This window comes from Marmota marmota, unplaced genomic scaffold (assembly GCF_001458135.2).
Source record: "Marmota marmota marmota unplaced genomic scaffold, marMar, whole genome shotgun sequence".
Taxonomy (NCBI): Eukaryota; Metazoa; Chordata; class Mammalia; order Rodentia; family Sciuridae; genus Marmota; species Marmota marmota.
The window spans coordinates 1,780,906-1,807,643 of record NW_025999896.1 but is presented as its reverse complement, the minus strand read 5'-3'; the positions used below and the strand labels follow the sequence as shown (position 1 = coordinate 1,807,643).

The window sequence follows — 26,738 nt, the reverse complement described above, 5'->3', positions numbered from 1 at the left end:
TTTTTTTTTTTTTTTTTTTTTTTTTGCTTTTCCCTATGCAAGCTATTCATAAAATTGAATTGTTTTCCTCTGAATTATTTTCTATTATAGAAGGGATGCTGGGGGGCAGTTGAGAAGTTAGTTGGGTGGCATTTCTTTAAAGTAAAATATGGCTTGGGTGGATGGAGTCCCAGGGGTGTATATGTGTCTAAAACCAGTTTTGGTGATGGGAACTATGGTTCTGTTGTTCCCTGATAATATGTACGGTATTATTTAATTAATTCACAGATAAATGACTTAGTTATAATTAAGCAGTTAGTTCAAATGACTCTAAGATAAACCTCCAGATTATCTTCATGTTTGCTGAAAAGGTGCCTATTTATTCCTTTTCCCCCTAAATATGGGCATTTTTTTTCCTATAAAATATGAAACCTTGGTCAGATTGTGCTAGTCGGTTCACTGACTAAGCCTGTAGTTTTCAAGTCATAATTGGTAGGAATTTTTTTTTTTTTTTTGATAGACTGGTATCAAAAAAATACTACATGCCCTTCACAATTTCCTCCCTCTTACCTTCCGTCACTGTAGCCTGAATGCTGGACCTGGACTCTGGACTTCATCCCAACCCTGTTACTTGTAAGCTGTGTGACCTTGCACCAGTTATTGGCTTTCTCTGTACCTCACATTCCTCGTCTGTGAAATGGAGATTTTAATGGCCCCTACCCCAAAGCACTGTTGTGAAGATTAACAGTTGATATATGTAAAGTACTTAGAATAGTGCCTGGACATAATAAGGGATATATAATTTAGGATATATGTGGAATAAACTATTTTAAAAATTGTGGTATGGGGGCTGGGATTGTAGCTCAGTGGTTGAGCGCTTGCCTAGCATGTGTGAGGCACTGGGTTCAATCCTCAGTACCACATAAAAATAAAATAAAGGTATTGTGTCTATCTACAAATAAAAAAACAAAACTGTGGCATGACGCTTTCAACAAGACTGGGGGTGGTACATTGTTAAATACCAGTATTATTCAGATTCGGTACCAGATGTACAGTGGAGTGAAAAAACATGACATATTTGGCAATCACAAGTGAAAAGTTAAACCGAACAAAATATCTTCAGTGGTCTCATGAACTCTGCAGTTAAACAACAATATGAGGACCTACTACCTGCTAGGCCCTTTGGTGCAATGCAAGGCAGGACAAGGACACTTGCCAGAAGAACAGTACAAAATGTTAGGAGAAGGAGAGGATTAAATTGCCAGATTGACCTGAAAAGAACTTCTGAAAGGGTGGCATTTGGGTCAGGATGGAAGGAATAGTAGGTTTGTGATTGTGGAGAAGTTGAAGCTCACTGTGAGGGTGGGGGCCTTTCATGGAAGGTTGATCAATACGTATAGAGACCCTATTGTGTACTAGGGGCTAGGCTCAGAGCTTAGGATTCAGCAAGGAACAGGTGACCATCCCCACAGTGTTCAGTTGTAGAAAAAGCTGGGGGGGAAAAAAAAAAAGCAAAGTAATTTGTAATCCTACTGTGCAGTAAAAAACTCAAAGAACATTTATTCCACTAAAAAAAAAAAAAAAGATGTGTATATGTAACTTTACATGTTTGTGAACTTTTGGGGATCGATTTTTTTTTCCTATATTAAATTATAAGCATTTTTATACCTAGAAAAAGTACTGATAAGTTTTAACTGTCCCAATTTGATAAGATAACTTAATCTAATTCATTTTTCTAGACCTGCCCTAGAAATGACCTGTTCTAGAAATGACCTGTAAAGTTATTCTAATTTATAGCTACCTACAATTTAAGCATGTAATTATATACCCAAGGTAAATCAAAGCAATGTGTGCGTGCTTACTGTCAGCAAGATGGTTTCCTAAGTGCCATATAGAATATACAGTTAATAATGAACAAGAATAATGAATAACTTATTATCATACTTTGTTGTAGTTGGATATGTTTTCTTTTAATAGATTCTGTGCTTCCAAAAGGTAGAGTGTTGTGTTCTATTACTTGTCTTCAAATTCATCTAGGATGATCCCCATGCCTTCCTTTTTACCAGTATGCAGTGTTTAAGTTGGAATGATTTGTTAATAGTCATATGAGTCCAGTCCCTAGGGGTAATGGGAGTAATGTTTTTTTGTGTTTTTTTTCTTTTACAGCAGGGGTTCAGTTCATCACTGAGCTACATCCCCAGTCCTTTTTTATATTTTGAGATAGCGTCTTGTTAAATTGTTGGCTGATCTCAAACACAGTGATTGTTTTGCCTCAGCCTCCCGAGTTGCTGGGATTGCAGATGTACTCCTGCCCCCAGCATTAATGGGCTTTTGAAACCATTCTTCATGATGTACATGTACCCATGAATATTTTTTGTGCTGTCCTCTCCCCACGTGACATGTGGATGCCTAGGAAGGCAAATATAAATTTAGTTATACAACATGTAAGCAATTTTATTTGTAGAAATCTTAACATGAATCAGATGTTTTGTAATATTTAGGGAAGGGTTCACTTTGTTTTGTGATTTTTGTTTTATCCATGTCTATAACCTTTAAAATATTAGCACATTCTCTAAATCATGTTATGAATGAGTCTAGAACATTGGGGTTTTTTTTGTTGTTGTTTGTTTGTGGTACAAGAGATTGATCTCAGGGGCACTCCGCCACTGAGCCACATCCCCAGCCCTATTTTGTGGTTTATTTAGAGACAGGGTGTCACTGAGTTGCTTAACATCTCGCTGCTGCTGAGGCTGGCTTTGAACTCTAGATCCTCCTGTCTCAGCCTCTGGAACCATTGGAATTATAGGCATGCATCACTGTGCCCAGCTTTAGAACATTGGTTTTTAACCTGCCTTTCTACCCTGGTCTACCTGATAGTAACAGTGACTCACTATGGCAGCCAGAAAACTAGAGCAGTGGTTATCAAGTGTGTCCCTCCCATGACAGGCAGCATCAGCATCTTCTGAATGCAGATTCTTGGACTTTACCTCATATCTACTGAATCAAAAACTCTGGGGACCCAACAGAGAAAGGAAGAGAAGAGAGTAAGAGAGAGACAGAGAGAGAGAGGGAGAGAGAGAGAAAGTGTGTGTGTGTGTGTGTGTGTGTGTGTGTGTGTGTGTGTTGGGATACTGGAGATTGAACCACCCAGGTCCTCTTGTATGCTAGGCAAATGCACTATCATTGAGCCACATCCGAGCCTTAATCTGTGTGTGTTAAAAAGACTTCTTGATGCTGTTGATGCATTCCAAAGTTTGAGACTCATTAACAATAGGGCATGTGCATTTATAATGCATTACATTGTAACAAATTTTTGAAGAATCATAGCTAATTAATAAATAATAATAAATTATCATTAGGGGTTAAATGACTAGTACCTATACCCATTGTCAGTGATTCATTCTTATGGATATAGCAATCCTTTGAGAATCTAAAGAAAGTTATGGATGTTCTTAAGACTGTGTACACCCTAAGTGTATATCATGTTTTTACCCGAATTTCTGTGATATCACAGAACTTGAAATTCATCTATGGAGTTAATGTTAAGAACTTTTTAGCAACTCTGGACAACCTTATGATTTTCCTTGCAACCTGTAAAGGATGCTTTGTATTGATCCTCTTGCCTGCAAAGAGCCCCCAACATTTCTGGAGGGCAAGGTGGGGGGAAAATTGAGGGGATTTGTGAGTTGATACTGTGTTTGATTTAGATGAAATCATGGAAATCGTACCTGTGAAGTTTGTAATAACCTGGAATTTGTGGAGTAATGGCAAAAAATGTTCAGGATGGTATCAGATTCTAAAAAGATGCTGTCGGGCAGGAATAGCAAGTGACGTCAGAAAGGCTAATGATAACGACTTAAAATGCTGTCATTTGATCCAAAAAGTCAATTGCACAAATAGAGGAAAATATATAGCAATAGCAATATAATGTGTGTGGAGTTCTCCTGGTAGCTTCTTATCAGCCAGATCTCCATAGGTGCTAAAGAAACCAATTGGTTAGGTCTCGAGCTATATTAATTGGCAAAGTCACAGAACCAGTCCTTTCCTTGGTGTGGCTGAAGTTGTGAACGATTCTTTCTTTCTTCTGCATTGATCAGATTGTATCTGGAATGTTATGTTTGCTTCTGGGACACACTCCATAAAGGGAAGACACGGACACATTGGAGTCTGTCTAGAGATAAGAGATCAGGGAAGGAGTCTTTTCCCTGCCCCCACCGCTTTTTTGTGGTCCTGAGGAATCCAGGGATATTCTACCACTGAGCTGCATCCCCTACCCTTTTTATTTTTATTTTGAGGCAGGGTCTTGCTAAGCTACCCAGTCTGGCCTTGAACTTGAGATCCTCCTGCCTCAGCATCCCCACTAGATTACGCACCTACACCCTGCTAGCAGGAGTCTTGATGAATGATGCAATGCTAATGCCAACATGGAGAAGTGGGAGCAGCTGCAGGATGGGAGTGGAGATCTGGATAGCTGTCACCACCACATATTTGAAAGGCCATTGAGAGAAGCCAGAAGTTTCACTTCTCTTCTTTGGCTCCATTTAATCACACTAAGACACATGGGGCCAATAGGAAAGCTATAGGGGGATTGATCTGGGTTATTTCTAAAGAAGAGCTTTGAGTTGCTTGAAGATGGACTGGGAGGCATGCTGTGTCTGATTGCTTCTCTCTAGCATCATCCTGTGTTTTTGTAGCTATATCCTTGTGGTCCCACTAATTCCAGTACCACTCCAAGGACCTTTTATTATGCATTTGTTTTCTTTTTCTTTTTTCTCCTTTCCCAACTTAACTCCCTGTTTAATTTGTGGTGAGGGTGAAAGAGGAGTTGGAGAAAAAAAGGTCATCCTGGAACTTTGCTTTTTTCTTTTGCCTGCTTTTCAGCCCTTGGTAACTGAGGGCAGATCTTGAGTGGTCGTCAGACAACCAGAGGCATAATTAGTGGTCACCTCTGAAATTTACCTTGGAAACACAGTTAGTATGGCTGTGAAGAGGAATCCCCCAGCTCCTGAACTCAGAGTTTATGGTTCACGTTTACTTAAAGTTTTGTTTAAAAAAAAAAAATTTGTAAATTATATTACATTTTTGTAAACATCTAATTTTGCCCTTCTCTTCTTCTCTTAGGGGCAATTGCTCTTGGATCCTTCTGTTTACAATGGCACAGAGAACTGGACTGGAGGATCCAGAGAGGTATCTCTTTGTGGACAGGGCTGTCATCTACAACCCTGCCACTCAAGCTGATTGGACAGCTAAGAAGCTAGTGTGGATTCCATCTGAACGCCATGGATTTGAGGCAGCTAGTATCAAAGAAGAACGGGGAGATGAAGTTATGGTGGAGTTGGCAGAGAATGGGAAAAAGGCAATGGTCAACAAAGATGACATCCAGAAGATGAACCCACCGAAGTTTTCCAAGGTGGAGGATATGGCGGAATTGACATGCTTGAATGAAGCTTCTGTTTTACATAATCTGAAGGACCGCTACTATTCAGGACTTATCTACGTGAGTATTTCTTCCAAATAATCAAGGGAAGTGGTGACTGGGGATTAATGTGAACTACCCATCCTGTCATAATCAAAGGAAAATGAGGAATGCTCTGTTTAGCATTACTATCGTATTAAATATAAAAAGATTGTCTCCTTCTTGTTCAAGTCTTGCTTTCCTTTAAACTTAACATGCTAAATTTAAGTAATCCAATCTACAATTAGGTATGATAAAATGTTGTTTGAAGACTTTTACGGTGGTGCTCTGAAGCACAGTATGATAAGAGAGAGCATGTGGCAGAAAGACCAGGTAAAGAGAGTGCATTCAACAGAAGAGTGGAAAATCAAGTGTCTGTCCAGGAGGATTAGTGTGAAGGGACAGCAAGTTTACAGATTTTAGTGAAAAGCAAGAATAGCTTCATTTGGGTACTGGGAAGTAGGAAAGATGAATGTTGAGGTGTTTTTTTTTTTTTAAGTTATTAATGGATCTTTTGTTTTATTTATTTATATGTGGTGCTGAGGATCGAACCCAGAGGTTCACAAGCATTCTACCACTGAGCCACAACTCCAGCCCAATGCTGAGTTTTTTTTTGGTGGTACTGGGGATTGAACCCAAGACCCTGTGCATGCAAGGCAAACACTCTACCAACTAAGCTATATCCCTAGCCCCCCAGTGTTGAGGTTTTTAAGAGGAAATCATCTAGGGTGAGATTGAGCCTGGGATTGTCTTGTGGTTGTCCTGTGGTTAACAGTTGACATGTCTATTACGGTCATTGACTATGTGTGTTAGTCAGATTTCTATCACTGTGACAAAATACCTGAGCTAAGTCAATTTAAAAAGAGGAAGCATTTATTTGGGCTCACAGTTTCAAAAGTTTCAACCCGTGATCATTTGGCCCCAGCTTTGGGCTTATGTTGTCATAGTATATCATGTTGGGAGTATGAGGTGGAAGAGGCCTATTCACCTCATGACATGGGGGAATCAAAGAGAGAAAGAGAAGAGGGGACAAGGTCTCAATATCTCCTTCAAGAGCCACCACCAATGACATAACTTCCTTCTGCTAGCCCCTCCCCCCATCCTAAAGACTTCACTGCCTCCCAGTAGCATCATGGGCTGGGGACCAAGCCTCCAATACATGGGCCCTTGGGAGACATTCAAGATCTAAAGTATAGCACCATGTCCCTGACTGTAGAAATTATTGAAAAATAATAAGGGATAAAGAAGAGAGGAAAAATGAAGCCAGATCCTGAAAAGAATCTAGAATGACAAAATAGGCCTGAGGGAATGGTAGACAGATGTGGCAGTGATTTGCAGAAGGTGGTATGGATTGGATTTAGAATGAAGAGAAGTAGAGAGAAGAAATGAGTAATGATCTGAAATTGGAAAAGGTCAGTTGGATTTTAGGCAAGGAGCATACTACTGATGCTCATGAGTAATTCAAAACTTCACTTAATCAGAACTAGTGTTCCCATAGAATTTGGCGTATTTAAGGAATATTTTAAGTGCCTAATATATTGTAGGTTCTTGGGTAGAGCTATGAACAAGATATATTCTGTGAAGAACTGAAACATAGGATAGGGTCAGGAGGAGAATGGCTTCCCACAGCAGGTCATGAAGGGCTGTTTGACAAGTCTCCAGTCTGACCAATAGAGGGAGCCAGTCAGGGGCAAAGAATAGCTGGCTCATGACCTTTGTGGGAGGGTTTCCATCAAGCCAGACTGGCTTCCTTATTTATTTATTTATTTCCCTTACGAGGTAGGATGCAAAATAAAGAGAGGAAGAGGCAGCAGGGCTGGAAAAGTGGTTTGAGGAGAGTGGGAAAATCTTGGAAATGAGGGAAGGCCAAGGATAAGAAAACAACTGGAGAACAACAATGAGAATCAAGCTGAGACTGAATATCAGTGTAGAAGGAGATCACATTTTTGTCTGGCTGTGTGATTTTGCTCCAGGCAGGGGAACTTGTGTCTCCATTGCCAGCACACAGAGAGGTAACTCTTCTGATTGTCTTTGGCATCAAGCTCTGGAGGAATGGAAGTCTGGGTAGGAGGGGGCTGATGATCAAGGGCTGGAGTTTGGAAGACAGGGTTGTTGGGAGTCGGGGAGTGAGAGGACTTGAAAATTTAAGAGATTGTGGTCAGTTGATAATATGAACATGAGATTTAGGAGCAGGATCAGTTTGAGATGCAGTCCTGTGTGCCATGGCTTATGCAGGGCTGGAAAGGTGATGCCCCACCCGAGTAGTGGAGGAGCACAGTGTGGAAGGGAGCTGGGCTGTTTTCTGCCAGTCTTCACCTGATTCCTCACACTGGGCATCGTAGGTAGCTGCACATGGAGAGAGAGGGAGATAGATGGAAAAAGGAAGAGATTGTGATCATGAAACACAAGAGAATGAAATAAAAGATGGTGTGCTTTGTTTGTACCACTCCTTATGATAATTCGGAGATCTGGAAAGCAGTACTTTATTGAGTTGGTTTAATTTTTTTTTTTTATCCCGCCCACCCCTCAGTTCAGCTTGACTGAATTTGTGAATTTCTTTTCAAAGCATGGCCTCCTTGGGCTGTGCAAGAGAATTCTTGAGTTTTTCTCAAAGTAGGACAGTCCCAGCAGAGGTGGGGTTTGGGAGGATCATGTCTCCAATCAGATGGGTGCAAAAAGGTTCCCGGTAGTGGGAGCACTTGACTTTGACTAGTCTCATGAAGAGAGGGGCCAGGAGAGTCGCCACTGCTGATGGCAATGCATTTGTTTTGGGCTTTGCAATTAACTGGTCAGTTGAATGGACAGGTTGAGGTGCCATGATGCAGACACTACAATTACTTGCACAGGAACATTTTTTGGACATATTTCTATAAAGGTGATATCACATAGCTTCAAACAAGTTAGGTTGATAAGTGGTTTAGATATGTTCTCTCCTTATATTTTATGTGGATTGTTCTCCCTGACCTCCAAATTCTCAGCTCATTAATTTTTATTCTCCTTCCTAATAAAACAGTTTAAACCTATAAACTTCTTTAATACTGTTTCAACTCTCAAGGTTTGCTGTGTAGTATTTTTACTACCTAAGTATTTTCTAATTTCTATTATGATTTCTTCTTCAACCTATGGACCATTTAAAAATGTACTTTTAGCATTTCCAAGTGTTTTAGTTATATTTTTACTATTGATTTTTAAAAGTAATTTCCCCACAAAGAATGCCTTTTTTTGTTGTTGAGACTTGCTTTGTATAGTATATTGTCAGTTTTTGTGAGTGTTCCATGAGTTTGCAAAGGATGTGTATTCTGTTATTGTTGGTGTAGGGTCCCACATAGATTAAGCTTTTTAGCTGTTTAACCTTGTATAGCCACCCTAATTTTTGTCTGCTTCACCTATCAGTCTATATCTACTGAGAGAAGAGTGTTAAAATCTCCCAGTGTTTTATTAACTAATTATATATCTCTAAACAATATAGTGTATTTTTGCCTTTTTTCAAACTTTAGTGTATATGGATATCATAGTATGTAGTCTTTTGTGGGTTTTTCTTGTTTTTATTTTCTTAGCATTGCATTTCTAAGATTCATCCATATTGTTTGCCTTGTTGTAATTCAATAACTTTCAAAGTATGGTCTGGGGACTCCCTAGGGTTTTCCTAAAACCTTTTCAGGGCATCTGAGAGGTCAAAACTATTTTCATAATAATATGAAGATGTTATTTGCCCTTTTCATTATGGATATTTGTACTGGTGGTCCCCAAGCTAGATGAATAAAGCTCTGACACCTTATGAATAAAGGCAGTGCCCCCAAGCTGTCCTCGTAATCATCTTATTGTTCACTGCACTTTATTGGCAGTTAAAAAAAAAAACAAAAATCAAAAAAACACAGTTTCACTCAAGAATGTCCTTTAACACAGGAAAAAAATATTGATTTTTATTAAATAGCAGCCCTTGAGCAGGCATCCTCTTAGTGTCTGTGTAAGGAAATGGTGAATATACACAAGCACTTCTGCTGCATATGGACTTGTGCCTTGAAGGAAAGAACCACATGTGTGGTTCTTTGAGTTGCAAGCTAAACTTGCTACTTTTTTTCATAGAACACCATTTCTATTTGATAGACTGACCGATTGATGAACTAGTTCCTTGCATAGAGGTATTTGGCAGATATTTTCTTGAAAATAAACAACGTGAGCTGGGTGGTGGCGCATGCCTGTAATCCCTGTGGCTCTGGAGGCTGAGGCAGGAGGATTGAGAATTCAAAACCAGCCTCAGCAAAACTGAGATGCTAAGCAACTCAGTGAGACCCTGTCTCTAAATAAAATACAAAAAAAAAAAAAAAATAGGGTTGGAGATATGGCTCAGTGGTTGAGTGCCCCTGGGTTCAGTTCCTTGTGCCTAAACCCCCCACTCCCACACCCCACAAAAAAACCCCCAAAACCAAAAAACAAAGTGAGCCTGTCACTTCAAAGGAAACAACTGTATTTGTCAATGGTAAAATTTGAGTTTTTATGTGAAAATTAGAATTATAGGAAACTTGAATCTAACATCATGAACTTGACAGCTTTTCAATACCTAAAAAGCTTTTTGATGTGATGATAATGAAAATGATTTTGTTTTCTTTTTGTTTGTCATATAGTGAAATATCGTCTGGAAGACTTGGATAATTCAGTTAGCCAATGTTTTCCAAATGAGGTATACATGATGTTACAGAATCGTGGGTGGGTAAAAGATTAATTCATCATGTAGGATTAACCAATGGATTTTGATGAAACATAGTATAAATTCACTGATAGGGTTGCAGAAGCTACATTGCATCTAATCTTTAAGAAATTGTCACTAGTTTAGTTTTGGTAGTTTCAGAGAATATTAGAATTATCTGAAAAGGCTATTAAACTATTTCTCTTTTCCAACAAATGTGTGTCAGATTTTCTTCATATGCAATATGAAGAAATAACTAAAATAACATATCACAGTAGATTAAAGCAAAAATAGATACAAAAATCCAGTTGTTTTCTATTAAGCCAGACAATAAAATATAAAAATATAAAGTAGTGCCACTTTTCTTGCTTTTGTTTTAAAGAGAGCAAAGAGTTACTTTTTGTAAGAAATGTTATTTATGTTAACCTATCATATGTTTATTGTTGTTTTAAAATGAATAAATACACATTTAGAATACTCAGTATGTATATCTCTTTTATGTAATGTATTAAATCAAAAGTCTTTGGGGGATCCTTAATAATTTATAAGAACGTAAAAGGCTTTGAAATAAAAGTTTGAGTTGTTCATTTATTTTTGTTGGAATAAGGTGTGCAATGGTAAGATTTTTGATTCAGTATATTTGTGTGCTCAAAGAAATTTTTTTTTTTTTTTTTGATACTGAAGGATTGAACCCAAGGTCTCTGCATATTAGGCAAGTGCTCTACCACTGAGCCACATTCCCAGCCCCTATTCAGTTCTGCCTCCCAACTCCTACACACACACACACACACACACACACACACCCATACTGGGGATTGAACCTAGGGGTGCTAAGCCATATCCCCAGCCCTTTTTATTTTGTACATTATGAGGCAGGGACAAGATTCTCCCACTGTCCCCCAAATGGCTATCCAGTTGACCCAGTTCCATTTACTGAAAATACTCCTTTCTCCAGTGCTCTGAAGTGCCATCTTTGTCATAAACCAGGTGTTCATGATATTTATTTTTGAGACAGGGTCTTCCTCAGTTACTTAGGACTTCACTAAATTGCTGAGGCTGATATTGAACTTACAATCCTTCTAGCGCAGCCTTCTGCATGGCTGGATTACAGGTGTGGCCATCGCCTGGCTCTACTCAATTCTTTGTGATTATTTGTTTATTTTCCTGGTTAGGTACTAGTATAAGCATTGCTTCGATAAATGGGCTTGTATGTGTACCCGGCACACATTATTATGGTGTATAACCAGGAGTGGAGTTCCTGGGTGATAGGATATACATATCTGCAATTTGAATCTTCAGCTTTTCTAGGTAATGCTCGATCTACTCAGATCCCAGAAGGAAACAGAAGACTTAGACTAGGCACTTAGTAAGCTGAAGATGTACAAATGCTGGTAGAGTTTAAAAAACAAATGAGGACTAGTACAGTACTCTGGTGCTAGTTGATAGCCAAGAGCCCTTGATATATCGTTTGTTGTTGGTTTGCTTTTGCTGTGCTGGGGATTGAACCCAGGGCCTCACACATGTGAGGCAAGTGCTCTACACTTGCCATGTACATCCCTTGCCTCTTTGATACCTCTGGATCTTTAAAAGAATAGTAGGAAAGAGCTCTTACCTCAACTTGATGATGAGGGCTACCTGATGGAACTGTGGCCTTCCTTAGAGGGATGCAGATGGCCATGGAAATTGGCAGAGAGAGAGAGCCTGCGTAATGAATAATCTGACCTCCTCCACGCACAGTCTCTTGCTGATGTCTCCAATTCGCTAAACTCAGTCTGATGACAGAGGAGAAGGAAATTTGGTACTTTTCATGGGATCAGCATCAGTTGCATCTGGAATTGAATTTTTTTTTTTTTTTTTTTTTTGTACATTATGAGGCAGGGACAAGATTCTCCCACTGTCCCCCAAATGGCCATCCAGTTGATCCAGTTCCATTTACCGAAAATACTCCTTTCTCCAGTGCTCTGAAATGCCACCTTTGTCATAAGTCAGGTGTTCATGATATCAACTTCCTATTGTGTTTCATGGGTCTGTGTTCCTGTCTTTGAGCTAATTCACATTGTCTTTTAAGTATTATAGCTTCATAATTAGCCTTGCTATTCAACATAGTAAGTCCTCTCATACTTGTTCTTAAGGATTAAATTGTTTCATTATGATTTTAATATCTCTTTACAGTTTTTTATAAACACACACAACCCTGTTGAAATGTAGTTTGGGATTTTATTGATTCTGTATATCAATTTGGGGAAGAAATTAGATCTTTACAACATTTAATTTTTAATGACTAGGTTTACCCATTTACTTAGTTCTCAATTTTTCTCAGTATTGGTTTATAGTTTTCGTAGTAGAGTCAATCTTTTGTTAGATTTGTTTTGAGGCATTTGATTTTTTTTCACTGTTTGAATGATGTTTTAAATTTTGCTTTTGTGATACATAGGGTATGTACCTAATTTTTAACATTTTCTAGAAAATGTGGGGTTTTTTTTACAATTAAGTTTTTGCATATTGGCTTTTATTTAGTGACCTTATTAGATTAAACCATTGGTTATAACAGTTTAGCTGAAGATTCTTGTGGATTTTCTAGGAATATACTCACATTATCTGCAATAATGATGGTTTTATTTTTTTCTTTTCCAATTCTTGTATACTTTTTTTTGCTTTATTGCACCGTCTAGGACCTTCAGCTCAAAACTTTTTGAATAAAAGTGGTAATAGAAGGCATCCTTGTATTATTCCTGATTTCAAGGGAAGGTTTCAACATTTCACTATTAAGAATGATGTTTGTGGGGCTGGAGATGTGGCTCAAGCGGTAGCGCGCTTGCCTGGCATGCGTGCAGCCTGGGTTCGATCCTCAGCACCACATACAAACAAAGATGTTGTGTCCACCAAATACTAAAAAATAAATATTAAAAAAAATTCTCTCTCTCTCTCTCTCTCTCTCTCTCTCCTCTCTCTCTCTCAAAAAAAAAGAATGATGTTTGTTGTAGTTTTAATATTTTAAAAAATATTCTTTATCAGATTAAGTAAAGTTTCCTTCTATTCCTAGTTTTTATTCTGAATGGATGATTTAAAAAAAATCCAGACTGGGTATTAAATTATCAAAATTTTTCCCATTATCTATTTTAGTATGATTTTTCTTGCATTTTGCTTTTTGGCTCCCCCCTCCCCCCACTATTAATCTAACCTTATATAAGAACCAAGTATTCTCTCTCTCTCTCTCTCTCTATCTATCTATCTATCTCTCTGTCTTTCTCTCTCTGTCTCTCTCCAAGCTAATATTTTGTTTGGGATTTTTGCATCTACATTCATCAGAATAGCTTAAAATTTTTCCTTTATTGTAATATCCTCTTCGTATTTTACATCAAGATTTGTTCATTTTTATAAAATGAATTGTGGAATGTTTCATCTTTGTTTTCTGCAAGAGTTTGGGTAGGATTGATGTTATTTCTTTTCTGAGCAATAATAGAGTTTCTTTATAGAGAAGTTTTTCTCTACTAGATGTAGAACTTTTCAGACTTTTAATTTCAAGTGTCAGTTTTGAAAATTATATTTTTCTAGGAATTTGTATTTCACTTAAATTTTCAAATGTATTGGCATAAGTTCATAATACCCCCTTATTTTTGGTAGATTTGTGGTGATATTATCTTTCATTCTTGATACTGGTAATTTGTTCTCCTTTTCTTACTATGAGTCTTACCAGAGGATTTTCAGTTATATCCATCTTTTCAAATAGCAGCCTTCTAACTTTATTGAACTTTTCATTTTGTTGGTCCTTTCAATTCAGTCTTCCCATTTACCTATCTACTTAACCTACCTATTTAATTTTCACACATTTTCTTTCTACTTTCTTTGGGTCTGATTTGTTGTTCCTTCTCCAAATTCTTAAAGACAAAAATTTAGATCATTAATTTTTTTCAGCTAGTTCTTTTCCAGCATGTGCTTTAAAAGTTATAAATTTCATTGTAAGTACTGCTTTGGCTCTATTCTGAATTTTATTATGTTGTATTTTTATTATCATTCATTTCAAAACAATAAGGATGTCTTCCTTGGCTCCAGGCTCCACAAGTTACTTAGATGTGAATTTCTTCATTTCTAAACAGGGCATTTGCTTGTCAGACCTTTTCCCTGTGTCCCCTGTAGCTCTAGTGTTCCTCTACATTTTTATGCTTGTTTTCCTTATTTTATAATGTCTATTTCTTTTGACTCAATCTCAGGTGTGTAATTCTTTCTGTAGCTGTATATAATTAGCCATTAAAGGCATCCATTGGATTCTTTATTTTAGTTCCTGCTTTTTTCAATTTTAGTGTTTTCTTTAGTTTCCAGTTCTCTACCAGAATTCTCTACCATGTCTTTTAATTACTTGGACATATTAACATTCCAGATAATAATAGAAGTCAATAAAAATACACTCACAAGGGATCCAGATGTTATATTAGATTTTAGTCATAGTTTGTTGCATTGTCTGCCTGGTTAATGTGAATAAGAAATTGGGAGGAGAATGTAGGGCTCTGATCAAGCTTATCTTGGAGTTTTGCTTTGGGTTGGCAGTGTAGGTGAGGGAACCAGGTCATACAGTTTAATCAGGGAATGACATCCTTTCTAGATGTGCCTCAGACTGTGTGAGGGCTGATTTCTGGTACAGTCGTAATTCTTAGGGGGTAGTCATCAGTGTCCCAAGGCTTGGCGTGTTTACCATTCTCCTGGGTGGGCCAAAACTCTTCAAAATGTTTGTTTTAGATTTGTGTGCTGCTAAAAGCTCTGCTTAGCCTCTTGCTCCCCAGCAACAGTTTTTAGGATTTGTAGCTATCATCTGTCTGAAAAACAAGTGACAATTCCGTATCATCACAAACTTTTCAAATTTCCCTTACATCATAAATGTCTCATAAATAGTTGGTCCGTTCAATTCAGAATGCAAAGAAGGTATAATTGTTGTGTCTCTTCTAATCTGATGTTTCCCCTCCCTATTTTTTCACTAGAAGAAACAGAATCAGTTGTGTTGTAGAATTTCCTAATTCTGAATTTTGGGTCACATTCCCATGGTGCTTCTTGTAGTCTGGTCATTGGGTCCAGAGTCCTAAACGGTTTTAGATTAGGAGACACTTAACGTCAAGTTGTCTCTCACTTTATGATGCTGAGATTGATCAGTGAGTCTGAAGTGACTCCATTTAGGTTGTGCCACCCTTAGTTCTGTTCCTTAGAAGGTCCTCTTCTGCCGGTCACCCAAGGATTTAAGCAGTGATGAGCATTGTTTCTTGAGGGGCAAAAATGGTGAGAATATACCACCTGCCTTCATTAGCTTGGTGAGTGCTTTTTAACTATATATCTCCCTCCCATGCCTACAGTTTTCTTCAAGTGCATTTATTATTATTATTATTATTATTATTATTAAAAAATTTTATTATTATTAAAAAAAATTTCCCCAAAGGAGCAGTAACATTTTTTGGTATCTTTCCTCTGCCATCCATATTCAACTGTCTTCTATGTATTATTTTTTTATTGGTTTTACTTTTGTAACTTCTTTGTCTTTTATTATTTTACTTTTGTTTTCTTTTTCTGTAAAGAGGATGCTCTCCCAGAATAAAAGGTGTCTACTCTCACTCACCATTTGATTTTCATTCCCTTAGTCTTTTCTTGCTCTTGTCACCTTTATTTTCTTTGTATTTCTCTTTCAATATGTGACAGTGTATTCTGTTGCAGATATAATTCTATTTCCTAGAATTTTCTTTTGGCTTATTTTGTAGATAATTTCCATAGCTAAGTCCTTTCTTCAAATTCTCTGGATGATCATTTTTTCCCTTTTTTAATGTGGTTTTGTTTAATGTCTGATTGTCGTTATTGTGTTTCTGATTCACTTGCATTTTATCCGGGTGCAGTGTTTGCTGATGATATGGGTGAATGTATTCTTTCCTTCCTTGCTTTCCTTTCAGGCGGTGGGATGATTTCTTGTGAGAGTTATAGTGGGGTGTAGGGTTATGTGATGTTCCCAGGTCAGTGCCCTGTTTTAGAAGGAGACTATTCTGTCTCTGCTCCCTGACATTGGCATCTGCACCTGCTTCCATTTCATGGTTCTTGGAATTCTTTGCTTCTATGAAACAAATGCCTTTATGTATCCCTGCTTTCTTAATCAGAGACCTGGTACTTAAAGGATGAGTACCATTTCCTAGTAGTAGCCGACAGAGGAGGGTGGGTGTTCCAGGCAGAAGCGTAGAGTCCTAAAGCTGCACTGTGTATTTGAGAAATTGCAAACTTTTATATGTGCAAATATTTTTGTATGACTCTCTTAGGTAAAGTGTGCAATAGTGTTATTATACAAACTTCTCCCTCAGATCTCTGCAGTCCTTAGGATTTTCCCAGGTCTCTGGCAAAGCAAGCAATACTTTCAGCTGCTCAGTAAATGTCCTACTAAGGTCACCTGCCATACTACAAACCCAGTATGTTAAAAAAGAGATTCATTATCTTTTCCTATAAAGCACATTATCTTTCTCTTCACTCAGTAGCTTTTCCAGTCTCTCAGGCTTAAAAACCTTGCAGTGATGAGCATTGTGATGAACATTCCTTGACTTGGACCTTAAATGGCTTTTCTGTTGAGGTTTTCTGAGTATGAATGGTCAAGGTCAAGTCTGCATCCAGCTTCTCCATGACTCATCCCTCCCCAGTTTGCATTGCCTTTTCTCTCATCCAGGCCCTACTCAGGCCAGGTCTGTCCCAAGTCTGTCTGGCGGTTTCCACTTTCTACCTACTTCTCACCTCTTGCTCCTTCCTTCAGTCGATTTTGCATGTGGCTTCCAGATTCACTCTTGGTCTCAAGTGCCTCTTTCTTCCTGTCACTCTTCTTTCCTGAACCTCTGTTACCTCATCACCTTTGAGGACAAAATCTCAATTGTTTGGTGTGACGTTCTAGGCTCTTCTCTCATTCCATGACATAGACTGTTTTCAGCTAGACCAGTCATCTTGCCCTGCCCTGGCTCTATCCTGTCGCTGTAGGAGTCTTCTTACTGTTTTAATGGGAATTCCTTATCCCTTTTTTGGATCTAATAATGTCTTAAAGGAACATCAAAGACCATCTGGGCCTGAATTTTGTGCACACTTTTATATTTTCTAACAGGGTGGTTATGACCATTGAGTGCTTGGGGTGTGCTGTATGTTCTGCCCCAGAGCTTTCTCCACTATTTATAGAACCTGTTCATCTTTCTCTTTCCCATTTTACTGCCTAATATTGTGACTTGTTTGTTTAGTGGGTATCCGTTGTCCTCATGCCTAGAGTTTATTTGTCTCAAAGGTGCTTAGTATCTTGTGTGTATGTGTGTGTTCAAATACTTAATGAAGTTTAATTCAAACTTAAAGATCTCCAGAGAAGTTATTTTAACAGCATATTACTCTCTTACCATGTGCCTGGGGAAAGATAGGAGGGGTACAGTATCAGTTCCAGGATCAGTTTATGCAAGAGCCTGATATTTGAGCTAATTTTCCTTGTAGGTGGAAGTTAGCTCTTTAAGAACTTTAATAAAATTTCCACTTGAGCATTTGTTCCTGCTCTTCCTTGGCAAGTATAAGATACTGGTGATTATTTAATCTCTTCTTTTTTGATGACTTACTCATATTTGTAAGACTTACTCATCATCTTTGTAATCCTAGTCTTCAGGAAAGGGCCTCCTAACACATGGTAGACACACATGTTGGAATTATTTCTGATTAAACATGTCATCACTGTCCATGCTATGAAATGTTAAACTGAATTTGTGCATTTTAACTTTCTCAGAGGCTTTTTTTTTTTTTTTTTGGATTGTTAGATTAAAAATATTTTTTAACTTATTTATTTTGGTACTGGGGATTGAACCCAGGGATACTTTACCACTGAGCTACATTTCCAGTACTTTTTATTTTTTATTTTCAGACAATGTCTCACCAAGTTGTCTAGGCTGGCCTCTAATTTGTGATCCTCCTGTCTCAGCCACCCGAGTTCCTAGAATTATCATCATGTGCCACTGTGCCACACCTTTTTTTATTTTTTTGTCAGTTTATAGTTATTTATATGTTATAAAAGTGAAGTGTAGAATCTAGCTTCATGGTAGACTATAATTTAATTTTTTAATGAAAAAGTGAAATTGTATAAAATTAATTATTAAGGTGTCATTATGACTTATTAGTATAATTTATATATATAAACTTATAAATATTTATAAATATATAATTTATATGTATAAATTAAACTCCAAAATATATTAAGGTTACTTCTCTTGCTTTTCTCACTCTTAAAGTATTTTTGAAATAAAACTTATTTTTAGTTGACATCAAAACACAAAAATTGTACATATTAATGGTGTACCATGTGATATTTCAGTACATATATACATTGTGTAATCAGGCTAATCATACCTGTTTCAACCATTTATCACTTATTTGTGGCAAAAACATTCAAAATCGTTTTTTCTAACATTTTGAGATATCTAGTACGCAATTGCTGTTTTTAGTCACCCCACTGTGCAGTAGCTATGCTATTGCTGTGAAAGTCTGTCTTTTTATTATCTCTATTGCCTCTTTGTCATCTGGGCCACAGAAGCACAAGAGACTTCACTGGGAGAAAGTGCAAGATGGTGGTATGGGAGGAGCGAGCCAAGTTTGTCTGAGATGTGTACCTGGGTACTAGAAGGCCAAGGGTCTTAAGATGTGAATGGCCAACAAAGGAGGGGCAAGTCATAAATCTGGCCTCAGACAAACAAGCAGGAGCCTGGGCAGGGGGTGGATTTTCCATCTGTCTGCTCAGATGTAAGGCATTAGCCAACAGTGCAAATAAGTGACCTCAGACCAGGCATCCTTTGCCTTTTGTCCCCATTTAAGCCTCTAATCTAGAAGGGAAGTGCATTCCACCTCAGCCTGCAGTGGTGAGTTAAGGAAAGATACAAGGAAAACAGCCGAGAGATGGTTCTGGTCACTTGAATTTTTTGGCAGGCGCGCCTTCTCTTGTTTTAGCATTAGTAACTGCAGCATTCAAAATAGAGTGGTCTCCAGAGGGTTTTCTGGTGGCAATTACCAAAGGTTTTAGCCTTATGAACACAGCTGTTAGTTAGAATCCCCTTAGTGTTCCCTGGGGAAACTGGCCAGCCAAACACTCCCAGTCCTCCCACCTTTTGTAGTGTCCTGTCCGTTAGGTTTTGGTCTAACCAAATCACCTTCAATAAAAGGTCTGTTTCTCATGTATCTGAGTGTCCTTTCCAAACGCCTTCAGTCTTGCAGAGGGCCAGAGCAAGCATCTGGCCTCAGTTCCCACTGTTCTTGTTTTTCCATAGTTCTGAGTCAATTATTGTAGAATATTCTCAAAGATCACTCTAAAAATTTTAAAAACCCATAAGTCATAAGTTTCCATCATGTACATTCTAAATAATGACTACTGTATGTTCAGGATATGTTTGTATCCCTAAACCAGCAATTCTTTGAAATTTTGGAGGACACAAAGAGCTTTGGTTTCTATGGTTTATATTTATTGATATTTATCATGTTAGGAATTAAAGCAAAAATTTAAATGTTTATCATTTTATTTAAAAGTAATAGTAAATCCCCCCCCCCCCATGAGTTAACCTAAATAATTTTTCAGGAAAAACTGCATTTTCCAAAAAAAAAAATCAGAAGAGCAAAAACTTACATTTTTGTGTATCTCCTTAATATCTTAACAAAAGACAGATGGATTTTCATATCTGCTTCTGCATTCAGTTTGTGTAATGAGCTGTTTTGGTTGAAGCCTTTGAAGAAAATCCTGCCTTCCACAGATACTTAATTTGGAAAAAGAGGAGTACTCTAATAGCTTTTTCAGATAATTGTGAATATTCTTCTTTGATTTTATAGCCAAACTTGACAAATTGTATTTTCTCAAAGATTAGTTGCAATGTGGAATCTGAAAGAATGTTGGTAAGCTTTCCATAACTTGTATGCTTCCAAGAATTAAATTACTATATTGTGGGCTGGGGATATAGCTCAGTTGGTAGAGTGCTTGCCTCACATGCACAAGGCCCTGGGTTCAAACTTCAGCACCACAAAAAAATAAATTACTGTATTGTTTCTGTCTCCTGACTGGACCCTGACTAACATATGTTTTGTTTTGCTTCCTATTTATTTTTTAACAACTGTATTTTATTTTTGTTCTAGACTTATTCCGGACTCTTCTGTGTAGTCATAAATCCTTACAAGAACCTTCCAATTTACTCTGAGAATATTATTGAAATGTACAGAGGGAAGAAACGTCATGAGATGCCGCCACACATCTATGCCATATCTGAATCTGCTTACAGATGTATGCTTCAAGGTAATTGGAAATATTAGAGTAAGAAATATCCAGAATTTCCTAAATATAATTTAGTGTTTTTTTCACGTCTCAATCTAGTCTACAAAAGGTTTTAATTTTCTTTAAAAAATTTTTTTAAAAATGTTGTAGAAAAATTACAAGTTCTTTAGAAGACAAAGTGGACATTTTCTGTAGGAAGCTGTTTGTTGTTTCAAAATATACTTCATGTAGATTTTAATATTAAAAAACTTTAGTTCTTACATACATTTGATCCTCACCACAAGCCAGTGTAATTAATGCTGTGTTACATTAGATTTTAAAACCAGTAGGATGGAACTGGGGGTGTTGCTCAGGTGGTAGAGCACTTGCCTATTATGTGGGAGGCCCTGGGTTCCATCCCCAGCATGTAGAAAATAAAATAAAGCCAATAGGATGAACAATAGGAAAGGTGGATGCTTTATTGGTGGATGCTTTATTAAATCACAAAGTATTATATGTGATTTAAATGAATGTAAAAAGGGACAATAAAAGTAAAAAAACAAAACAAAAATGGTTGAATTGGTTGATTTCAATTGCTCCGTTTTGGAGCAGGAGGAAATATAAATTTGAAGAGTCTGTGGCTTTAAATACAATGGCTTATAGGAGGATGTTTTTTGGAAAGTCAGAATGTAACAGAATGCTTTATAGGTGAGAAGAAACTGGAGAAAGTGCCCTCCTTCACTTTCTGAGTCAGCTTGGGTCTCTCATCTAAACAAACACATTCTCACAAGTGAGGTTGCCAGCCGCCCTCTTTGAAGTCTGATGGAACAGGGAGTTCCCAGAAGGCTAGGACAGGCTCTCACACATCATTCTGATTTTTTTTTTTAAATGGGAAGAAATTCTAGACCTCCGAGCTTCATATGCATTCCAGGAAAGTCTCTAAAATCTAATGTTAAGAGAACCATAGAAGAATAATGTGAGGGGCTGGGGCTGGGGCTCAGTGGCAGAGTGCTTGCCTAGCACGTGTAAGGCACTGGGTTGGATCTTCAGCATCACAAAAAGATCAACAAATAAAATAAAGGCATGCTGTCCATCTACAACTACAAAAAAAATTTTTAAAAAAGAACAACATGAATATATTTGCCACATTATTTGGGGGCTAATTAGAAAAGGGAACACACAGTGGACAGTGTTAACAGATCACAGAACTTGTCGTGTCATTCCATGACCTCTCGTGTTACCCACACAGCTCCATGCTGCGCAGTCGCTCTTGAGGTACCAGTGAGTGACTGAGGCTGGCTAGGTTTGTCAGGATGTACACCACAGGGCGTGTGTGCTTTTCAACATTTTTATCAATATACTTAAAGATGGAAGGGTTGCCTCTCTAAGAAATTTGTGGGCAACATGAAACTGCTGGGGATAATAAATATATTTGATGAAAAGGAATAGATTTTTAAAAATCCTTTGTCAGGTTAATGGGGAATTGAGTGTATGGTAATAGTTAGTAGGGATAAATTGTTATATCCCATTACTGGGTGGCTACATCAGCTGTTTATGTGCAGAATAAGTAAGATGTGGCCTACTGGCATATCATTACTATAATATCATCATTATTAGTGAAAGGATGAACATTTATTGAAAATTATTATGAGCCATGTATAGTAATATATATCATGTATATTTATGTGTATTTATTTGTATTACTGAACATACAGTGACAACCATGTCAAATAAATAAAAATACTATCCCTATTTTGCTGAGGCACAAAGAAATAACTTGACTAAGAAAATTTAGGTATTCAAAAATGTGAGCTAGGATTTAAAACTAGCAAGTAGCCCACTTTTATCTACAATAATAAACTTTCATGTGACAGTTAAAATGAATTAGTTGATTATATAAAAATTTAAAAGTTTGCCCAGCATGGTGGCACATGTCTGTAATACCAGCTACCCGAGAGGCTGAGGTGGATGTATTGAAAGTTCAAGGCCAACCTAGGTGACTTAGCAAGATCCTGTCGCAAAATTTTAAAAAATTTAAAAAGGGTTGAGGTGGTAGCTCAGTGGTAGAAGACTTGTCTAGCATGCAGGAGGCTCTCAATTCCCAGTACCACCAAAAAAAAAAAAAAAAAAAGGAAAATATAGATACAGAAAGTAAGAAAACAAAACAAAAACCCCTTGTGTTCCATTCTATCATGAAGGGGTGGCCTGCTGAACAACAATAGGGTGGGACACCTGCTAGGGGAGTCCAACAGGAGCACTGTGGTTGCAGTGTGAGCTCACACGAGCCTCTAGTGCCAACCAAGTAGATCCTTGTTTACCAACGTGAGTGGATGATTCATTGTCCCTGGATCTATGAAAAGGATCAACTGCTTGAGAGGGACCCATGTGGAGAATTTAGGGCATATGGCCCTCTCAATGATTGTTAGATTCAGTTCCCTATTCAACCTGTCAAGATCTTTTCAAGATTCTGTTTCCTTCTATCAAATATATATCATCCCTGCCAGTCCCATATCATATACAAATTTGGGGCATGTATCCCACATCTTCAAGTGTATAAAAATATTGAAAGCGATGTTTTATTAATGTGTGTTGGGGGACATAAAACACAAAAGAGCTTAATTTTTTCCAAAGTTTGGATTCTAAGGGATACAGTATCAAGAAAATGCAGAGTGTGCCCAGGGCATCGTAGTTGCTCAATAAGTATTTGTTGAATGAACAGAAGCAGAGTTCTTGTACATAAACTTGACTGCAAAAAAACATAATTGGTCAAAGCATGAAACAACAGAATGGGCCCACTTGGAAACAAAAGCAACAAATCAGAAGGCTAGATGCAGAAAAAAAGAAACTGATAGAATTTATGAGAGAAAGAGTAATGGAGTATAGATGTAGACTCTCAGATTCTGTCAAAGCAGTGATTTTTTTTTTTTTTAAAGTTTACTTGGGCTGAAAAAAAGACTCAGGTTTTCAGCTTGAAAAAGGGCCAGGGTACTCCCAGTCTCAAATATAAAAACTTACCTATATGTTCAGTGTATTTCATTGAATGTTTTTCCTTTTTTTAAAATTTTTATTTTTATTTATTTTTTGATTGTCAATAGACCTTTATTTTATTTATTTATATGTGGTGCTGAGAATTGAACCCAGTGCCTCACACATGCCAGGCAAGTGCACTACCACTGAGCCCCAGCCCCAGCCTTGAGTGTTTTTCTTTTGTCCTTTAGCTGAGACTTGGCTTTTCTCTGAGGATGCAGTTTGAGCATCCTCAGTGAACATTGCCCCATCACTCAAATCCTATGCCCTGGGAGAACCTACCATGTACCTGCTAAACCTGTTTGCCTTTGCCCTACCTTTCCACCTGCCCTCATCACCTAGAGCTTTCCTCTTGGCTCCTCTCCTTGATGAGGATGGCTCCTGACACATCATTTTTTCTCTGCCTCAGGCATCGGAATACCTGTGTTGCTTCTTAGTTTTTTATAACTAATCCAATCTCTTGATATTTTTAGGTCCTTGATCTTCTTTTCTCACTTATGCACCAATTTCTATGGTAATGCTGTAGACTTTGCCATCTTTTGGCCTTATCTGATTTTTCAAATATGTTTCAGAAATTCTATTATAATGTCCTTCCATGTGTATGGTCCAGTGAAGAAGTCCCCCAAATGTATTCTTTGCCTCCATGTGGATCTCCCATCAGTTTGTTGTTCTACTTTCTCCCTGTATTTTAGCAATACCCCTTTCACTTTCTTCCTCATTTAGTTTAGATTCATATCTTACCATTTCAACAATCTTGTGTCCATATCCTAATCCCCCTTGTCCTGTTCTTTTATTATTCCCGTTTGAGAGAATTTTCATGCTAGGACCAATCAAGATGTTTGTCCCTTTTAATGCATACAGGGGTTGCGGCTGCTTCTGGGGTTACATTCACCCAGTCAGCCAAATCCATACTGCTATCATTTCCTGACCATGAGCCCTGATTCCACTCTTAATATGACTCATCAGTTCTACCTTGCTTCCCTACTGAGACGATTGTCCCACTCCCCATAATGACTATTTCAGACCTCTGCACACTTGAGATCTCTGAGTCCCCATACGCTTCTCACTACCAAGCTAGTGACTTGTTTTCCATTCCACAGAGAAATTAGAAGCCACCAGAGGGGAACTGCTGCAGCTTTCCAAACCATATTTACAGACCATCTGCTCCTGTCCATTCCTATCCAAGGCCACTCTTAAAGTGACTTTTGCTACAACTAAATTTTTTATGTGTTATTTCATTGTGGTTAATTTCTTAAGTATCTGTTACTTAAGTTTTGATTTCCTTTTTCACCAAAAAGCCATGCAGATGAATAATTAATAGCAAAACCAGCAAGAACTCATCAAATACAGGCCTATCCAAGGCCAATCTTACCAATTCCTTCACCTCTGATGTTGATCACATCTCTCCCAACCTTCCTGGGAGTCTCACAGTGCTCATTGTTATGAAATATGATTCTATTTGCCTTTCTCTTTATGGACTCCTAACATCAGCATTAAATTTGCTAGTCTTTTCTCTTTTTTCCCCCTACATCTTTTTTTGGTGCATTATAATTGTATGTATTGATGGAATTTATTGTTGCATATTCACACATGCACACAATATAACAATATAATTTGGACAGTGCCACTCCCCAGCATTTCCCCCCTCCCTCCCTTCCACCCCTTGGTCCCTTTCCTCTACTGATATCCCTGATATTTTTAGAAGATCCACCCTCACCTTCCTTTTCCTTTTTCCTCTCTACTTTCGTAAATGGGAGAAAAATATGATCCTTAATTGTCTGTGTTTGCTTATTTAGCTTAACGTAATGTTCTCTGGTTCCATCCATTTTCCTGCAAAAGACATAATTTCATTTTTCTTTGTGACTCCATTGTATGTGTGTGTGTGTGTGTGTGTGTGTGTATTATATATCACATTTTCTTTATCCCTTCATCCATTGATGGACACCTTGGCTGATTCCATAGTTTGGCTATTGTGAATTGCACTGCTATAAACATGAGAATGCATGTATCACTGTAGTATGATAACTTTAATTCAGGGTAACATGCCTAGTTTTTTGAGGAGCCTCCATACTGATTTCCATAATGGTTGTACTAATTTACAATCCCACCAATAGTATAAAAGTGTTCCTTTTTATTCACATCCCCTTGAGCATCTATTTTTATTTACATTCTTGATAACTTCCCTTCAGACTGGTGTGAGATGAAATCTCAGTGTAGTTTTGATTCGCATTTCCCTAATTGCTAATGACATTGAACATTTTTTCCTGTATTTGTTGGCCATTTGTATTCCTTTTTTTTTTGAAAATTCATGTGCCCTTTTATTAATTTAGTTATTTGATTTTTTTGGTATAAAGTTTGAGTTTTTTATATTGTCTAGATTTTAATTCTCTTTCAGAATAGTAGCTAGTAAAGATTTTCTCCCATTCTATAGGTTCTTTCTTCACATTCCTAAGCATTTTCTTTGCTGGGCAGAAGCTTTTTAACTTGATGCTGTCTCATTTATTAACTCTTGGAATTACTTTCTGACCTTTAGGGGTCCTATTCAGAAAGTTGTTGCCTATGCCTAAAAGCTGAAATTCTTTCCTCCTTCTTTTCACAACCATATTTTTAAAACAGTGTCTGAAGGTAGGGTAGGTAGGTAGGTAGGGAGGTAGGGTAGGTAGGTATGATTAGTGGCAACAGCTTGTGAAAATGTTGCTGTGTATTCTCAGGGGACAGCAAGGTTTCAGTTGAGATTTAGAAAGGAAGAGAGGTTGGTGGTAGAAATACTATGACGTGGTTGCCTAGAAGAGACAGATGATACTTATCTATACACCATTGTCACTGCATCAAATATTTAATCCAGTAGCTATTAGAAATATAAGGAGAATGTGACCAAATTTATAGAGGGAGTTGTAATGTATTTCTTTCAGAATTTGACATATTAAGTAGGGGGGAAAAAGAATATAAAACGTGATTTAAATTTACCACAAGTTAGCAAGTTTGTATTGAAAAATGTATGTATAGTACTACTGCCTGTCAAGCAGGGAGCACCATTTGTAAACTTGGTAAAAATTCTATAGTAGGTCACCAATAAAAGTCTTAGTTCCTTTGACCACAGTATAATAAATAAAATATTAACAATAAAAAGATTTCCAAGTCAGTTTGTTTTTGTGGGAGTGTTTAATGAGTTCTTGCTGGTTTTGCTATTAATCATTCATCTGTATGGCTTTTTGATAAAAGAGGAAATCAAAACTTACCTAATAGCTTCTTTAGAAATTAACCACAACAAAATAACAAAAATAAATAAATAAAAAAAAATTTAGTTGTGGCAAAAGTCACTTTAAGAAACAATTCAT

General features: G+C 37.5%; 1 protein-coding gene across 8 annotated transcripts in view; it reads left to right on the top strand.

Moving 5' to 3' along the window:
* Myh10 (myosin heavy chain 10) overlaps positions 1-26,738 on the top strand; it is a 135,402-nt gene that overhangs the window by 1,026 nt on the left and 107,638 nt on the right. For 7 of the 8 annotated variants that reach the window (XM_048798052.1, XM_048798053.1, XM_048798055.1 and 4 more), the window contains 2 exons: positions 5,101-5,476; positions 20,259-20,415. In XM_048798052.1, the coding sequence (XP_048654009.1) occupies positions 5,132-5,476; positions 20,259-20,415 (502 nt within the window). In that variant the 5' untranslated portion in view covers positions 5,101-5,131. Of the gene's footprint in view, positions 1-564; positions 613-5,100; positions 5,477-20,258; positions 20,416-26,738 lie in introns of those variants that run through there. The other variant, XM_048798054.1, reaches the window with a different exon arrangement.